General features: G+C 41.5%; 1 protein-coding gene across 1 annotated transcript; it reads right to left on the bottom strand.

Moving 5' to 3' along the window:
* Positions 1-1,194: 1,194 nt before the first annotated feature.
* Positions 1,195-14,086, bottom strand: LOC118942057. The gene is made up of 2 exons (XM_036956120.1): positions 13,626-14,086; positions 1,195-2,936 (listed from the first exon to the last, which is right to left on the bottom strand). Exon 2 carries the CDS (start codon positions 2,088-2,090, stop codon positions 1,389-1,391), a length of 702 nt encoding a protein of 233 aa, XP_036812015.1. The 5' UTR covers positions 2,091-2,936; positions 13,626-14,086; the 3' UTR covers positions 1,195-1,388.
* Between the last annotated feature and the right edge of the window lie 3,495 nt (positions 14,087-17,581).

Below are 17,581 nucleotides of genomic sequence, written 5' to 3' on the forward strand. Positions count from 1 at the left end.
AATCCTGTTCTTCATCAATATCACCACGCAGCACACTGAACATCCATCCCCTGTGCGTTTCATTCTCGGGAATCGTGAGACAGAACAATATGTCCTCGTGAATAGCATCCCACGACATGTATAGCGGACCAAAGTCAATGTATGGGCATCTCAGCCCTCACATCTAACATCCATTTGGAGAGCATAAGCTGGGGAGTTTTTGAGTTTCCTCTTGTTGCTAGCAGTAGCATAAATCATTTGTTTAACAGTGTTATCTGACAAAGGTATTGATGTGAGTCTCTGTGCCTCTGCCTCCCCACACATTGTTTTCACCATATCTCTATGTATGAGTGTCCAGTATGAAGGAAGTTAGAGACTGTTTCCCCAATGTTAACTAGCGTTAGCGCAATGACTGGATGTCTATTGTATCTACTAAGCGAATCCTTTCGGTCAGTCCTCAACACTGTTGACTAGAAGTTGAGGTCCCACGTTCGGTAGTGTTAACCTTGCAGTTCGCCTGAGAACAGTGAAGCAGGAAGACGGGGATTAAGTCATGCTGAGGAAAGCTTAGAGAACGCAGTTTCAGATCAATGTGAAGTCTTTGCTGCCCTCCAAAGCAAAAAGGCAGTAACTGCTCATAGAGTGGAACTGAGAAAAATGTCTTGAAAGTTTTTAATTGTCCAGCCAAATGAATTCTAGGGAGATCATTGGAGATGTAATGATCTGTTGCCTTACAATGAGTAAATTTTTTTGTATTCATGTTGACCCTGACCTCTGACATGACCTTTGACCCTTAAACGGCAGTTACTGCATTCTTCCTTGGCATGGTATGTTATAAATTGCAGGGTAATACCAAAACGAAGAGCAGTATCTGCTATTTTAATTTGTTAGTTTACTATACATTTATGCTATTAATACAAGAGCAGTGTAATTACCGACAGTGTAAAAGAGTTTAAACTGCATCATTTGTGTGTCTTCCACTAAGATACCAGTTGCATTTACATTGAGATGTAGGTTCTGCGTCAGTCACATTACATACTGTGTTTCACAAGTAGCCCATGTCTTGTTATAAGAATACATGTTAAAAGCAGCACTGCAATTATTTGAATTACATGAAATTATGACCTGTCTTGTAATATATAATTATGGAACATGATAGATGTATGACGTAGGGTAGTAGAAATTATTTTTTTAAATTACCATGAGGTTGCTAATAAAAACATTTTATTTGTATTTTTTCAAATGACACTTTTGAATGAATAAATAAATGACAGCTTTAAGAATACATTTTAAACATATTCACGTTCATATTCATAAGAGGATGCAAATTACATTTATCTACAATTGATAAAATGCTGAATAGTTACATTTCATTTTTATGTAACATTTCATTTTTAAGTAAAACTTCTTCAGTGCTCTTCAGTGCTCTTGCCTGCATTGGAAGTTGCAGCCACATGGAGGAAGTCCCCGAAGTCGTACACCACACCTCCAGGTCGAGCTTTCATTTCCTGTTCCACGCCATGGTGGAAACTGTCTGCACTCATGAAGGTGTGTCCTGGCTCGAGGAACTTGAGGGTGATGTCCTCCATCAAAGTTGAGTCAGCATTGACAACACTCACCAGTGATGTTAGGAGGCACCAGTTTTTGTTTTGTGAAGTGCAGTTATCCACCCAATACCCTGCATGCTTGACATCTCTCTCCCTCTCCAGTGCTGTTACGTAAGATGAAGTAATCTCCTCTGCTTTCCGACCAGCTGTTCCTTCATGCCATACCACTGAGATTGTTTTCTTCTTCCTTTGAGACTTCTTTCCCATGATAGCGAATGTCTCGTGATAGGCAACGATTCTTGTGAACAATGCTGTTTTCACACCTCTCATGCGAGTGAGCATGATGACTTTTTGCATATCAACGCTCCTCACAGACCAGTCCTCAGGCCAATCTTTCTGTGCATCAGCCTGGTAATGGCTTCTGCTCTGCTCTGCAGACTTCTTATACTCCTCATATTTCCTACATTGCAAGCAGTCGGGGTTGGGGATGGTGAATTCAAGTGCTGCATGGCTGTTGTCTTGGCAGGCTTGGGTTTCCATGGCCTCATTCTTCCTGTGCTCCATCGTAAGGATGATGACCCTGCACCAAACAGAGCTCTCACTCCTCTTCTCCAAGCTTCACAAAGCTGATGTTCCTTCCCTTTACCGCCTTGCAATAAGTTTCGTAACCGCAGCTGGCATCTTTGTTCTTTTCCTTGTAGTCATTATGCATGAACCGTATATTGACGTCACTAGGGAGGTAGAGGGGCATGCTCTCGTCTGTAGTGGCTGATTTGGGGATGGAAGGACTCAATGTGTGCAGGATTGGATTCATGTTCAATTTGCTCGCTGAAGCTTTCTTTCCCCTCTGATCCTTTGGTGGAATCAGTTTGGTGGTGATTGACTTGCCCATCATTGTGACAATCAGCCTGTCATTTTTGAGGTGTTACAGAAGGTGGTACAGAAACCATCTTCCAAACCGACTGTCAGCGCCAACAGTGATATTTTCCTTAGATTGCTGTGCCACCATGTGAAAGATCCATGTCCTCTTCTCCTTATACTTCATCTCCCAATACTTTTCCCATATTACCTTTTGCCTACCCTCTGAAATATTCTGACTACTTTGCCTCTTGCATTTGGGACCACATGGCTTACCCATTGGTGGAATCTTGGATTTCTTGTTTGATAGGTTGTCTAGAGTTGTGTCCACGGGCCGAGCTGCCACTTGTGCTGGAACATCCAACTCTGAAGGTGGATGATAATCTTCATCATCATCATCATTGGCAATTGATTTCTCATCTGATAGACTGATGTCTAAAAAGTCAGAGACCACCCACTGGTTCTCTATTTCCTCAAATAGTGTTGCCACTGTGACTTCAGTTAAAGGGGGTAGATCAGGAATCTTTGTTGGAATGAGGCCCTCAAACTCAACTGAAATAAACAGAGCAAATTATCAGGGACCTGCATCCTAATGATTCTATTCTGTCATGGATGATAATAGTTAATACTGACATTTTGTGGTGTGCAAATATATGATCATAATCCTTTTCGGTTATTCTATAATATAGGATATAATCAATGTTGATTTTATCTTGTGCAAACATTATCAAAATAATTTTCACTGTCATAAAACTCAGTTATTTATAAATACAAATACAAACAAATTGCATGGATGGACATTGATAGGAATGAAACCTAGTATTGACGTGGTTGTACTGTCCTAATACACCCTCACATGGCAATTTTGACCTGCATAGATACTAATCATCTAGACCACAAGGTTTGGTGGAAGACATGTTTTTTCTGCATTCATGTAAAGATGGCACTGAAGCAGACACATTGAGCACACATTTGGCATGTCAAAGCTTGTTGTACTAATTACATATGCCACCAACAAAAGGGATGGATACAACTTGGGATTTTAACTTTCCTGACCGGGACAGTCACGCAATACTGGAATATAAAAGAAAAGCAGAATCCCTGAACATGTGAGTAGATATATTAATAATGAGCTAGCAATGCTGTGTGTGTGCGCATCAGGAAAACGAGTGTGGGTGGCTTTTGACAATTCAGTATGGATGCAAGTCCAACTGACCGTCAGCTGGCTAGAGATCGTGTGTGGTGTAACGTTACGGATTCAAATAACCCATAGAATGTCAGAATACAACTACAAGTATTATATTAATTATAGGTATAATAGATTGAAGCTAGTATAAACTGCTGATCGTCTCTTATGGGAACATGTAGCACAAATCTATTGTTTCATGCTAATGCTAGCGAGGTAGGTTTTGACATTTTGGTAGGGGCGCGTCAGTTTTAGCTAAGTGGCTGTCACTGGCTAGAAATCGTGTGTATGGTGTACTGATTCAAAGAAACCATCAGATGATATTTCAGAATATACTTCATTATATGGCTAATAGATTGAAGTTAGTATCAATTTCAGATCTCGTCTTATGAGAGCAGGTAGCATTGTTAGTCTATGCACGCTAGCTAGTTAGCTAGCTAATTAATTTTGATCTCAGATCTACTTAGCTAGCTAGTTCTTACCAGTGTCTGGATGTCGGCGTTTCAGAGCAAGTTCAACCATCATTTCCCCTCGGGAATGCTGTGCCATGGTGTTGTATCCCTAGATTAGCTATGTATATGTGTGTAGCTGTCAGTCAGTGTCATACAGGTTCGATTGCATCACTATCAGAATAAAATTATATGAAACCATGGTCAAATGCAGTAACTGCAGCCAAGGGCAGGTTGAAACCAAGCTAAAAGGCAGTAAGTTCAGTTACTGCCATTTACCTCCCTTTCACAGTAACTTTTTGCAGTTACTGCTAATACGAACACCATTTTCTCCCAAACACAATACAACAGAGGCAGGATACTTGTCCACATGATTAAGCATGCATTTAATGTAACAAAAATTACATTAACTCGTTTTCAACCAAATGAGCAGTTACTGCCTTTTTTCTTTATTATCATTGGGTTTACTTGATAGCTACCTACACAAATAGCTAGCTAGAACAAAGTGTTAATAAGATATTCATTTAAAAAGATTAATGCAGTAGCATGCTAGCAGATACCATAGACTTCCAATAATTTAGCTAACGCCAATTAGCAATTACGCTAGCGCTAGTTGGCAATTTCCTTCAAACTGCACGCTGAGACATAAAAATTGTATTCATGAGTTCATCTGACTGTGGGGAAGTAGTTAAAGGGCTTAAATGCCAAAATCCCGAAGTACGCATTTAAGGCAAAAGCAAAAAGGAAACCCAGCTTCCCAGTGGTGTGAGCCTACCAGACGAGCTAAATGCCTTCTACGCTCGCTTCAAGGCTAGCAACACTGAACCATGTATGAGAGCCCCAGCTGTTCCAGACAATTGTGTGATCACACCCTCCATAGCCTATGTGAGTGAGACCATTAAACAGGTTAACATTCACAAGGGCAATACTTATTACCAGGATGTTTACTCTGAGCATGTGCTGACCAGATGGCAAGTGTCTTCACTGACATTTTCAACCTCTCCTTGACCCAGTGTATAATACCTACACGTTTCAAGCAGACTCCCATCCCACCTGTCTAAATGACTATCGGGGCACTATCAGGGACTATCGGGGTACTCACCTCTGTAGCCATGAAAGGCTGGTCATGCCTCACATCAACACCATCATCCCAGACACCCTGGACCAACTCCAATTCACATACCGCCCCAATAGATCCACAGATGGATCTCTATTGCACTCCACGCCGCCCTTTCCCACCTGGACAAAAGGAACACCTGTGAGAATGCTGTTCATTGACCACAGCTCAGTGTTCAACACCATAGTGCCCTACAAGCTCATCACTAAGCTAAGGACCCTGGGACTGAACACCTCCCTCTTCAACTGGATCCTGGACTTCCTGATGGCTGCACCCAGATAGTGAGAGTAGGCAACAACACATCTGCCACGCTGACCCTCAACACAGGGGATCCTCAGGGATGCATGCTTAGTCCCCTCCTGTACTCCCTGTTGACACACGACTGCGTGGCCGCCCACGACTCCAAATGACTCCAACGATGAGACAGCCTATAGGGAGGATGTCAGAGACCTGGCAGTGTGGTGCCAGGACAACAACCTCTCCCTCTAGACCCAAACTGTTATAGACCTATATCCATCCTGCCTTGCCTTTCTAAAGTATTCGAAAGCCAAGTTAATAAACAGATCACTGACCGTTTCGAAACCCACCGTACCTTCTCCGCTGTGCAATCCGGTTTCCGAGCTGCTCACGGGTGCACCTCAGCCACACTCATGATACTGAACGATATCATAACCGCCATCGATAAAAGACAGTACTGTGCAGCCCTCTTCATCGACCTGGCCAAGGCTTTTGACTCTGTCAATCACTGCATTCTTATCGGCAGACTCAACAGCCTTGGTTTCTTAAATGACTGCCTGGTTCACCAACTACTTTTCAGATAGAGTTCAGTGTGTCAAATCAGAGGGCCTGTTGTCCGGACCTCTGGCAGTCTCTATGGGGGTGCCACAGGGTTAAATTCTCGGGCCGACTCTTTTCTCTGTATATATCAATGATGTCGCTTTTGCTGCTGGTGATTCTCTGACCCACCTCTACGAAGAAAACACCATTCTGTATACATCTGGCCCTTCTTTGGACACTGTGCTAACAAACCTCCAAACGAGCTTCAATGCCATACAACACTCCTTCCGTGGCCTCCAACTGCTCTTAAACGCCAGTAAAACCAAATGCATGCTCTTCAACCGTTCGCTGCCCGCATCCCGCCCGACTAGCATCACTACTCTGGACGGATCTGACTTAGAATATGTGGACAACTACAAATACCTAGATGTCTTGCGAGACTGTAAACTCTCCTTTCAGACTCATATTAAACATCTCCAATACAAAACTAAATCTAGAATCGGCTTCCTATTTCCCAACAAAGCCTCCTTCACTCACGCCATCAAACATACCCTCGTAAAACTGACTATCCTACCGATCCTCGACTTCGGCGATGTCATTTACAAAATAGCTTCCAATACTCTACTCAGCAAACTGGATGCAGTCTATCACAGTGCCATCCATTTTGCCACCAAAAGCTCCTTATACCACCCACCACTCCGACCTATATGCTCTAGTCGGCTGGCCCTTGCTACATATTCGTCGCTAGACCCACTGGCTCCAGGTCATCTATAAGTCTATGCTAGGTAAAGCTCCACCTTATCTCAGCTCACTGGTCACGATAACAACACCCACCTGTAGCACACGCTCCAGCTTGTACAGTGGGGCAAAAAAGTATTTAGTCAGCCACCAATTCTGCAAGTTCTCCCACTTAAGAAGATGAGAGAGGCCTGTAATTTTCATCATAGGTATGACAGACAAAATGAGAGAAAAAAAATCCAGAAAATCACATTGTAGGATTTTTATGAATTTATTCGCAAATTATGGTGGAAAATAAGTATTTGGTCACCTACAAACAAGCAAGATTTCTGGCTCTCACAGACCTGTAACTTCTGCTTTAAGAGGCTCCTCTGTCTTCCACTCGTTACCTGTATTAATGGCACCTGTTTGAACTTGTTACAGTGCCTTGCGAAAGTATTCGGCCCCCTTGAACTTTGCGACCTTTTGCCACATTTCAGGCTTCAAACATAAAGATATAGAACTGTATTTTTTTGTAAAGAATCAACAACAAGTGGGACACAATCATGAAGTGGAAGGACATTTATTGGATATTTCAAACTTTTTTAACAAATCAAAAACTGAAAAATTGGGCGTGCAAAATTATTCAGACCCTTTACTTTCAGTGCAGCAAACTCTCTCCAGAAGTTCAGTGAGGATCTCTGAATGATCCAATGTTGACCTAAATGACTAATGATGATAAATACAATCCACCTGTGTGTAATCAAGTCTCCGTATAAATGCACCTGCACTGTAATAGTCTCAGAGGTCCGTTAAAAGCGCAGAGAGCATCATGAAGAACAAGGAACACACCAGGCAGGTCCGAGATACTGTTGTGAAGAAGTTTAAAGCCGGATTTGGATACAAAAAGATTTCCCAAGCTTTAAACATCCCAAGGAGCACTGTGCAAGCGATAATATTGAAATGGAAGGAGTATCAGACCACTGCAAATCTACCAAGACCTGGCCGTCCCTCTAAACTTTCAGCTCATACAAGGAGAAGACTGATCAGAGATGCAGCCAAGATGCAGCCACTCTGGATGAACTGCAGAGATCTACAGCTGAGGTGGGAGACTCTGTCCATAGGACAACAATCAGTCGTATATTGCACAAATCTGGCCTTTATGGAAGAGTGGCAAGAAGAAAGCCATTTATTAAAGATATCCATAAAAAGTGTCGTTTAAAGTTTGCAACAAGCCACCTGGGAGACACACCAAACATGTGGAAGAAGGTGCTCTGGTCAGATGAAACCAAAATTGAACTTTTTGGCAACAATGCAAAACGTTATGTTTGGCGTAAAAGCAACACAGCTCATCACCCTGAACACACCATCCCCACTGTCAAACATGGTGGTGGCAGCATCATGGTTTGGGCCTGCTTTTCTTCAGCAGGGACAGGGAAGATGGTTAAAATTGATGGGAAGATGGATGGAGCCAAATACAGGACCATTCTGGAAGAAACCTGATGGAGTCTGCAAAAGACCTGAGACTGGGACGGAGATTTGTCTTCCAACAAGACAATGATCCAAAACATAAAGCAAAATCTACAATGGAATGGTTCAAAAATTAACATATCCAGGTGTTAGAATGGCCAAGTCAAAGTCCAGACCTGAATCCAATCGAGAATCTGTGGAAAGAACTGAAAACTGCTGTTCACAAATGCTCTCCATCCAACCTCACTAAGCTCGAGCTGTTTTGCAAGGAGGAATGGGAAAAAATGTCAGTCTCTCGATGTGCAAAACTAATAGAGACATACCCCAAGCGACTTACAGCTGTAATCGCAGAAAAAGGTGGCGCTACAAAGTATTAACTTAAGGGGGCTGAATAATTTTGCACGCCCAATTTTTCAGTTTTTGATTTGTTACATTTTTTTGAAATATCCAATAAATGTCGTTCCACTTCATGATTGTGTCCCACTTGTTGTTGATTCTTCACAAAAAAATACAGTTTTATATCTTTATGTTTGAAGCCTGAAATGTGGCAAAAGGTCGCAAAGTTCAAGGGGGCCGAATACTTTCGCAAGGCACTGTATCAGTATAAAAGACACCTGTCCACAACCTCACACAGTCACACTCCAAACTCCACTATGGCCAAGACCAAAGAGCTGTCAAAGGACACCAGAAACAAAATTGTAGACCTGCACCAGGCTGGGAAGACTGAATCTGCAATAGGTAAGCAGCTTGGTTTGAAGAAATCAACTGTGGGAGCAATTATTAGGAAATGGAAGACATAGAAGACCACTGATATTCTCCCTTGATCTGGGGCTCCACGCAAGATCTCACCCCGTGGGGTCAAAATGATCCCAAGAACGGTGAGCAAAAATCCCAGAACCACACAGGGGGAGACCTAGTGAATGACCTGCAGAGAGCTGGGACCAAAGTAACAAAGCCTACCATCAGTAACACACTACGCCGCCAGGGACTCAAATCCTGCAGTGCCAGACGTGTCCCCCTGCTTAAGCCAGTACATGTCCAGGCCCATCTGAAGTTTGTTAGAGAGCATTTGGATGATCCAGAAGAAGATTGGGAGAATGTCATATGGTCAGATGAAACCAAAATATAACTTTTTGGTAAAAACTCAACTCGTCGTGTTTGGAGGACAAAGAATGCTGAGTTGCATTCAAAGAACACCATACCTACTGTGAAACATGGGGGTGGAAACATCATGCTTTGGGACTGTTTTTCTGCAAAGGGACCAGGACGACTGATCCGTGTAAAGGAAAGAACGAATGGGGCCATGTATCGTGAGATTTTGAGTGAAAACCTCCTTCCATCAGCAAGGGCATTGAAGATGAAACGTGGCTGGGTCTTTCAGCATGACAATGATCCCAAACACACCGCCCGGGCAACGAAGGAGTGGCTTCGTAAGAAGCATTTCAAGGTCCTGGAGTGGCCTAGCCAGTCTCCAGATCTCAACCCCATAGAAAATCTTTGGAGGGAGTTGAAAGTCCGTGTTGCCCAGCAACAGCCCCAAAACATCACTGCTCTAGAGGAGATCTGCATGGAGGAATGGGCCAAAATACCAGCAACAGTGTGTGAAAACCTTGTGAAGACTTACAGAAAACGTTGGACCTCTGTCATTGACAAGAAAGGGTATATAACAAAGTATTGAGATAAACTTTTGTTATTGACCAAATACTTATTTTCCACCATAATTTGCAAATAAATTCATTAAAAATCCTACAATGTGATTTTCTGGATTTTTTCCCTCATTTTGTTTGTCATAGTTGAAGTGTACCTATGATGACAATTACAGGCCTCTCTCATCCTTTTAAGTGGGAGAACTTGCACAATTGGTGGCTGACTAAATACTTTTTTGCCCCACTGTATATCTCACTGGTCGTCCCCAAAGCCAACACCTCCTTCAGCAGCCTTTCCTTACAGTTCTCTGTTGCCAATGACTGGAACGAATTGCAAAAATCGCTGAAGCTGGAGACTTATATTTCCCTCACTAACTTTAAACATCAGCTATCTGAGCAGCTAACCGATCGCTGCAGCTGTACATAGCCCATCTGTAAATAGCCCACCCAATCTACCTACCTCATCCCCATGTTGTTTTTTATTTACTTTACTGCTCTTTTGCACACCAGTATTTCTACTTGCACATCATCATCTGCTCATCTATCACTCCAGTGTTCATTTGCTAAACTGTAATTACTTCCCTACTATGGCCTATTTATTGCATACCTCCATTTGCACACACTGTATATAGACTCTCTCTTTTTTATATTGTGTTATTGACTGTATGCTTGTTTATTCCTGTCACGTCCTGACCTTTAATAAAGGTGAAAAAATAAATAAAAATCAGCTAGACAAAGGAGCTGATCATAGACTACCGGAAATGAAGGGCAGAGCATGCCCCCATTCACATCAACGGGGCTGCAGTGGAGTGGGTCGAGAGCTCCTGTGTCCAGGTCACTTAATAATCCCCAGTTTACAATTGGCTCATTCATCCCCCTCCTCTCCCCTGTAACTATTCCCCAGGTCGTTGCTGTAAATGAGAACGTGTTCTCAACTTACCTGGTAAAATAATGGATAAATAAAATAAATAAAAATCACTAAGGACCTATCATAGTCCAAACACACCAACAGTCGTGAAGATTGCACAACAATGCCTCTTCCCCCTCAGGAGGCTAAAAAGATTTAGATCCTCAAAATGTTCTACAGCAGCACCATTGAGAGAATCGTGACTGGCTGCATCACTGCTTGGTACGGCAACTGCTTGGCTGGCTCTATGCACACTCACTGGACTCACACACTCACACATATCACACACACACACATATTGACACCACACACACACTCACACATATCACACACACACACACACACATATTGACACCACACACACACTCACACATATCACACACATATTGACACCACACACACACTCACACATTTCACACACATATTGACACCACACACACACTCACACATATCACACACATATTGACACCACACACACACTCACACATAGACACACTTTAACACTCTTCACATACGCTGCTGCTACCTTGTTTATTATCTATCCTGATTGCCTAGTCACTTTTACCCCTACCTACATGTACATATTGCTGCAATTACCTCAACTACCTCACACCCCTGCACATTGATTCGATATCGGTGCTCCTTGTATATAGTCGTGTTATTGTTACTTTATTGTGTTAATATTTCCTTTTTTATTTTTGTGAATTTTTCTCACTTTTTAACTAGATTTAACTGGATTGTTAGGAAAGGGCTCGTAAGTAAGTATTTCACGGTAAAGTCTATACCTGTTGTATTCGGCGTATGTGACAAATACAATTTTATTTGATATCATACTAATTGGATCTTCCTGCATATATTTTTACTATGCGACATCTACTACTGAGTCCAGGTTGCAATAATAGGGCGCCAACAGCTGGTCATAAAGAGTTGTCTTGAATATAAAACAGGTAATACAGTGGATGTATCTGAGACTAGAGATGAATTACAGATTAATTTCCCCCTTTTAAACAAGTCTAATGCTCCACAATAACCAAGCTTCAATGTCTACTCTATACGAAGGATATTGGGACATAGGGCTGTTACAATTTGTAATACTGGTGTCATAAGGTTTCTAAAGAAAACACAGTAATTTAGTAATGATTGTGCTAATTCTGATAGTCACTAACTTCTTTACACTAATTGTATGGGTTGAGAGTTTATTGATCTCGCTCTCTTTCCACCTTACTTTGTAGAGAGTGCCGACGAACTGTGAAGCAGAAAGAAATTTAGAAGAAAACTAGAAATATTGAAAGTTGATAACTGAACTTAAACGTAGGAAAAAGTTGTAAAATATACACTGAGTATACAAAACATTAAGAACACCTGCTCTTTCCATGACATAGACTGACCAGGTGAAAGCTATGATCCCTTAAATCTGTGTAGATGAAGGGGAGGAGCCAGATTAAAGAAGGATTTTTAAGCCTTGAGACAATTGAGACATGGATTGTGTATGTGTGCCATTCAGATGGTGACTGGGCAAGACAAAAAATGTAAGTGCCTTTGAACAGGGTATGGCAGTATGTGCCAGGCGCACCAGTTTGAGTCAAGAACTGCAACACTGCTAGGTTTTTCACGCTCAACAGTGTGTATTAAGAATGGTCCACCACCAAAAGGACATCCAGCCAACTTGACACATTGAAGCATTGAAGTCAACATATGCCAGCATCCCTGTGGAATGCTTTTGACACCTTGTAGAGTCCAATTAAAGCTGTCCTGAGGCAAAAAGGAGAGTGCAACTCAATATTAGGAAGATGGTCGAAATATTTGGTATTCTTAGTGTATTTTCAACTAAAGAAGAATCAAGTGCTCAGGTAATCAGTGTGCTAAACCAGAAGGGAATTGGGATGTATTTTCCATTGATGTTTGTGAACAGAGGATCCTAACTGGTTTTCTATGGTTTTGTGTACTGAGACAATTGAGGGCACTGACTTACATTTTTATTGGGTACCCAGTTTATTATTTTTGATGAACTTATTGGATAAAACTGTATTGTTATGAATGAATGGTCATTGCAGTTGTGATACTCTGGTGTTGTGTATTGATCTTGAACATTAAAAAAGATAATGAAAAAACAAATGTTTTCAATTATAGATAAACTTCAATTTAAAATGCATACCCCTGTGTCCTTGCAGTATTCTTCCTTCAGTAGATATTGAATGTTATCCTTTGCCTTACTAGATAACATTGCTTTAGAAACCAGTCTCATTTCAAACCTAAATAGACTGTATGCACATCATACATACTAACTCTAAAGTAGTTCCTGGTGTGTTACAATTGAATAGGAACCTACAACCCAATTTTAAAAAAATAAAAAATTAATTCAACTAACAAAACATATATGCCCTTTTTGCATGTGCTTATTGTGACTGGAGATTACAGTGTTTGGATGACATCTAAGAAATAGTAATAATAACAGGCCGAGAGAATCCACACACACACTCCCTTCGGTCTGTCTGCCCCGCAAACCACGCCAGTCTGGGTATTCTGCTTTTGTTCTTGCGGAGCGGCTGAGGTTCCTTCCCTTCCATAATCCACAGATCGATATTTTTCATTTGCAAACGAAGGCATTCACTTCATTCATTTATGAGAACCCCTTAGGCTACATAATCATATCCTTGCTCTATACATATGTGTTATACAATTGTTGATGCGCAGGCTACAGGCTTGCCTACACAAAGGAAATGTATCCCCATACAACACGATGTCCATGTCATAGGGAGGGACGTAGCCTAGATTACACGTGAAGTAGGCAATTTGAATATGTGCGCTACAGAATATGCAAACAAACAAACCCATGTAAACAATGCGAATGTAGGCCATTTTACCGTGCTCAATCAACAGACACACATACCTTCGAAAAATCGACCATAAATATCCTACCCATACAGTAAAGTTCACTGACTGTGCACACACATCCATCGCACACTACTCACCGTTCCTTCTCCTGATCGTGTTGCTTATAATATAATGAGGTGGATATAGCATTGATCAACTGTATAGCCTATCTGCAATAAAACCCATAGTCTATATCATTGTTGGTTTTTCAGTCTGCACTGACCAAACAGGCATTTTGGTGCAGTTGTGCGATGCGCCAGCGACCTATCCTGCGGGAGTCATTCCAGGAGCATGCATGCTCGCCCCCGTGTTGTTTTGACGAGGTGCAATCCACTGTACCAGACGCCGTGCGTGTTTTGCGTCTGTGAGCGTGTACGCGCGTATTGGTGTCTGGTGTTGTAGGGTGGATGAGATAAACGTTCTCATTCAAGCACGGCGAGTTTAGACCGATATGTTTATATTTAAAGGTCCAATGCAGCCGTTTTCATCTCAATATCAAATTATTTCTGGGTAACAATAAAGTGCCTTACTGTGATTGTGTTCAATTAAAATGATCAGAAATAAACTAAAATAACTTAGCAAATACAATATATCAAGCAATAATTTTGCTATGACTGTCTGGGAGTGGTCTGAGAGAGGGACCTAATTGGAGGAGCCTAATGGGAGGGATATGTAAACTGAAAACTAGCTGTTATTGGCAGAGAGAAGGGCAAAGTCTCTTTGTTATCGGTTTATTAATTTATTTGGCCCAAAACCCAACCCAGCCGATCAAGCTGACATATCGGGTGGTCTTTTCAAACAGCTCTTACACTAAATACGCATTATCAGAATTTTTATTGTGGAAATATATATAAAACACAGGAAAAATGTAGTTTTTGACTGCATTTCCCCTTCAATTTTAAGCACAATTCTATAATTTATTGTTAAACTACACACTTTGTCATCTCATAGCTTACGTACAGTGCAAGACCCCTTAGATTTGTGTGTATTTGGTATATGTTGTGTAAATTCTTAGATATTAATTGTTTGATATTAGAGCACTGTCGGAGATAGACACACAAGCATTTTGCTACACCCGCAATAACATCTGCTAATCACGTGTATGTGACCAATAACATTTGATTTGAATGACCTTTTTCCACATTTTGTACCGATACAGGCTTGTTTTAAAATGGATTAAATAAAAACTTTTCCTCAGCAATCTACACAAAATAGCCCAATATGACAAAGCGACAAAAGGTTTTAGAAATTTTAGCAAATTTATAAAAAGTCAAAAAACATAAATACCTTATTTACATAAGTATTCAGACCCTTTGCTATAAGACTCGAAATTGAGCTCAGATGAATCCTGTTTCCAATGATCATCCTTGAGATGTTTTAACAACTTGATTGGATTCCACCTGTGGTCATTTTAATTGATTGGACATGATTTGAAAAGGCACACATCTGTCTATACAATGTCTCACAGTTGACAGTGCATGTCATTGCAAAAACCAAGCCCTGAGGTCGAAGGAATTGTCCGTAGAGCTACGAGACAGGTTTGTGTCGAGGCACAGATCTGGGGAAGGGTTCCAAAACATTTCTTCAGCATTGAAGGTTCCAAAAAACACAGTGGCGTCCATCATTCTTAAATGGAAGAAGTTTGGAACCACCAAGACTCTTCCTAGAGCTAGCCACCCGGCCAAACTGAGCAATCGAGGGAGAAGAGCCTTGGTCAGGGAGGTGACCAAGAACCAGATGGTCACTCTGACAGAGCTTCAGAGTTCTTCTGTGGAGATTGGAGAATCTTCCAGAATGACACCCATCTCTGCAGCACTCAACCAATCAGGCCTTTACGGTGGAGTGGCCAGATGGAAGCCATTCCTCAGTAAAAGGCATATGACAGCCAAATTGAAGTTTGTCAAAAGGCCCCTAAAAACTCTCAGACCAGGAGAAACAAGATTCTCTGGTCTGTTGAAACCAAGATCGAACTCTTTGGTCTGAATGCCAAGCTTCACATCTGGTGGAAACCTGGCACCATCCCTACGGTGAAGCATGGTGGTGGCAGCAGCATACTGTGGGGATGTTTTTCAGTGGCAGGGACTGGGAGACTAGTTAGAATCAAGGGAAAGATGAACTGAGCAAAGTACAGAGAGATACTTGATGAAAACCTGCTCCAGAGCGCTCAGGACCTTAGACTGGGGAAAAGGTTCACCTTCCAACAGAACAACGACCCTAAGCACACAGCCAAGACAATTCGGGAGAGGCTTCGGGACAAGTCTCTGAATGTCCTTGAGTGGCCCAGCCAGAGCTTGGACTTGAACCCGATCGAACAACTCTGAAGAGACCTTAAGATAGCTGTGCAGCGACGCTCCCCATCCAACCTGACAGATTTTGAGAGGATCTGCAGAGAAGAATGGGAGAAACTCCCCAAATGCAGGTGTGCCAAGCTTGTACCCAAGAAGACTCAAGGTTGTAATCACTGACAAAGGTGCTTCAACAAAGTACTGAGTAAAGGGTCTGAATACTTATGTAAATGTGATATTTAAAAAAAATAATAATATACATTTGCAAAAATGTTTTTGCTTTGTCATTATGGGGTATTGTGTGTAAATTGATGAGGGGAAAAACGATTTAATCCATTTTAGAATATGGCGTAACGTAACAAATGTGGAAAAAGTCAAGGGTTCTGAATACTTTCTGAATGCACTTCAATGTTCAGAGAGCTGACTAGTTTGGAATTAGACTACTAACATAATTTTGTCTAGTTGGAATGTGTAATTTACACAGTTACAGGCAATAGTGTTGAGGGGGTGATTATTTAAAAGATTAAAGTAAGTAAATGAACCAAAGAGAAAGTGGCAAACCGGGACTAAAATAAACTTATTTGTGCACACTATAGGACCAGGACCATGGAATGGCTGTTTTATAGGCCTACTATTACTATTAGGATAATTAGCCTAGCATAAATTATAGTACTAGCCTAGGCTACTACTTTATTTCTACAGTGAGGGTACTTTGTAAATTTAAGTAAAATATGATTTTTTTCTGCAGGGTCATGATGTGTTTAGGATGTTCAAGTGTTGGCCTAGCTCCATAACAATGTTTGTGAACAAAATGATTATAACAGTGTAGAACAGAACTGAACAGTCAGATCCAGTGAGTTCTTTGGTTTTACAGTAGTGGCATTAGAGAGGGCAGCAGGGGCCGTGTGTTTGAACTGTTAAACTTGAACATTATCATCACATGCACTCACATTCTCTATCTATCTATCTATCTATCTATCTATCTATCTATCTATCTATCTATCTATCTCTCTCTCTCTTTCACGCACATGCGCCCGCACGCACGCGCACACACACACAGACACACAGCTCAGGCCAAAGAGGCACTGCAAGATATTTTTGAAATAAAGAGGCACTACACAATTTTCTTAATGAAATAGCTTTTGTGGGGCACTGGGCTACATCTTTTGGACAGACGTAGCCTAGATGTGATGAGGAAATTAACATTTTGAATATTACCACTATCTCCCCATAAACGCTTGTCTAATGGAGTTTAGAAACATGTTGCTCTATATCCAGCATTGACCCCAATATCACCCAGTTTCAACACAGTGGGGGTGGGGTCTATGCTCTCTGCCATCTGTCACATCATCATGACACGAACATCATGACATGATCGTGGCGAGCGTCAGTGCAGTCAATCAGGGCACGTCCTGGCACAATTGAGGTAGAGAAACGGTGATTGCAAATCTTTTTTTCGAGGATATTATTTGGTTTTCACATATACGGCTATGGTATGTGATTGACGAAATGACATCTGGATTTATGATGCTGATTCATTTAGTTCATCACTGCGCAATAAATGCGCAAATCTAATATTCTTGAAAATACAAACCCACTGAACCCGCTTACGACCAATGAACAAAGCGAAGGGCGTGACCAGGGTAAATTTCGAGGAGATACGTCACTCAAACTACGAACCAGGGGTAAACAGGAAATGCAAATAATATTTGTAGCTAGAATTCACTCGTTAGCTAAAGTCAAAGGTAATTTACGGAACATTTATGAAC

This window comes from Oncorhynchus mykiss, chromosome 2 (assembly GCF_013265735.2).
Source record: "Oncorhynchus mykiss isolate Arlee chromosome 2, USDA_OmykA_1.1, whole genome shotgun sequence".
In the NCBI taxonomy this organism is placed as follows: domain Eukaryota; kingdom Metazoa; phylum Chordata; class Actinopteri; order Salmoniformes; family Salmonidae; genus Oncorhynchus; species Oncorhynchus mykiss.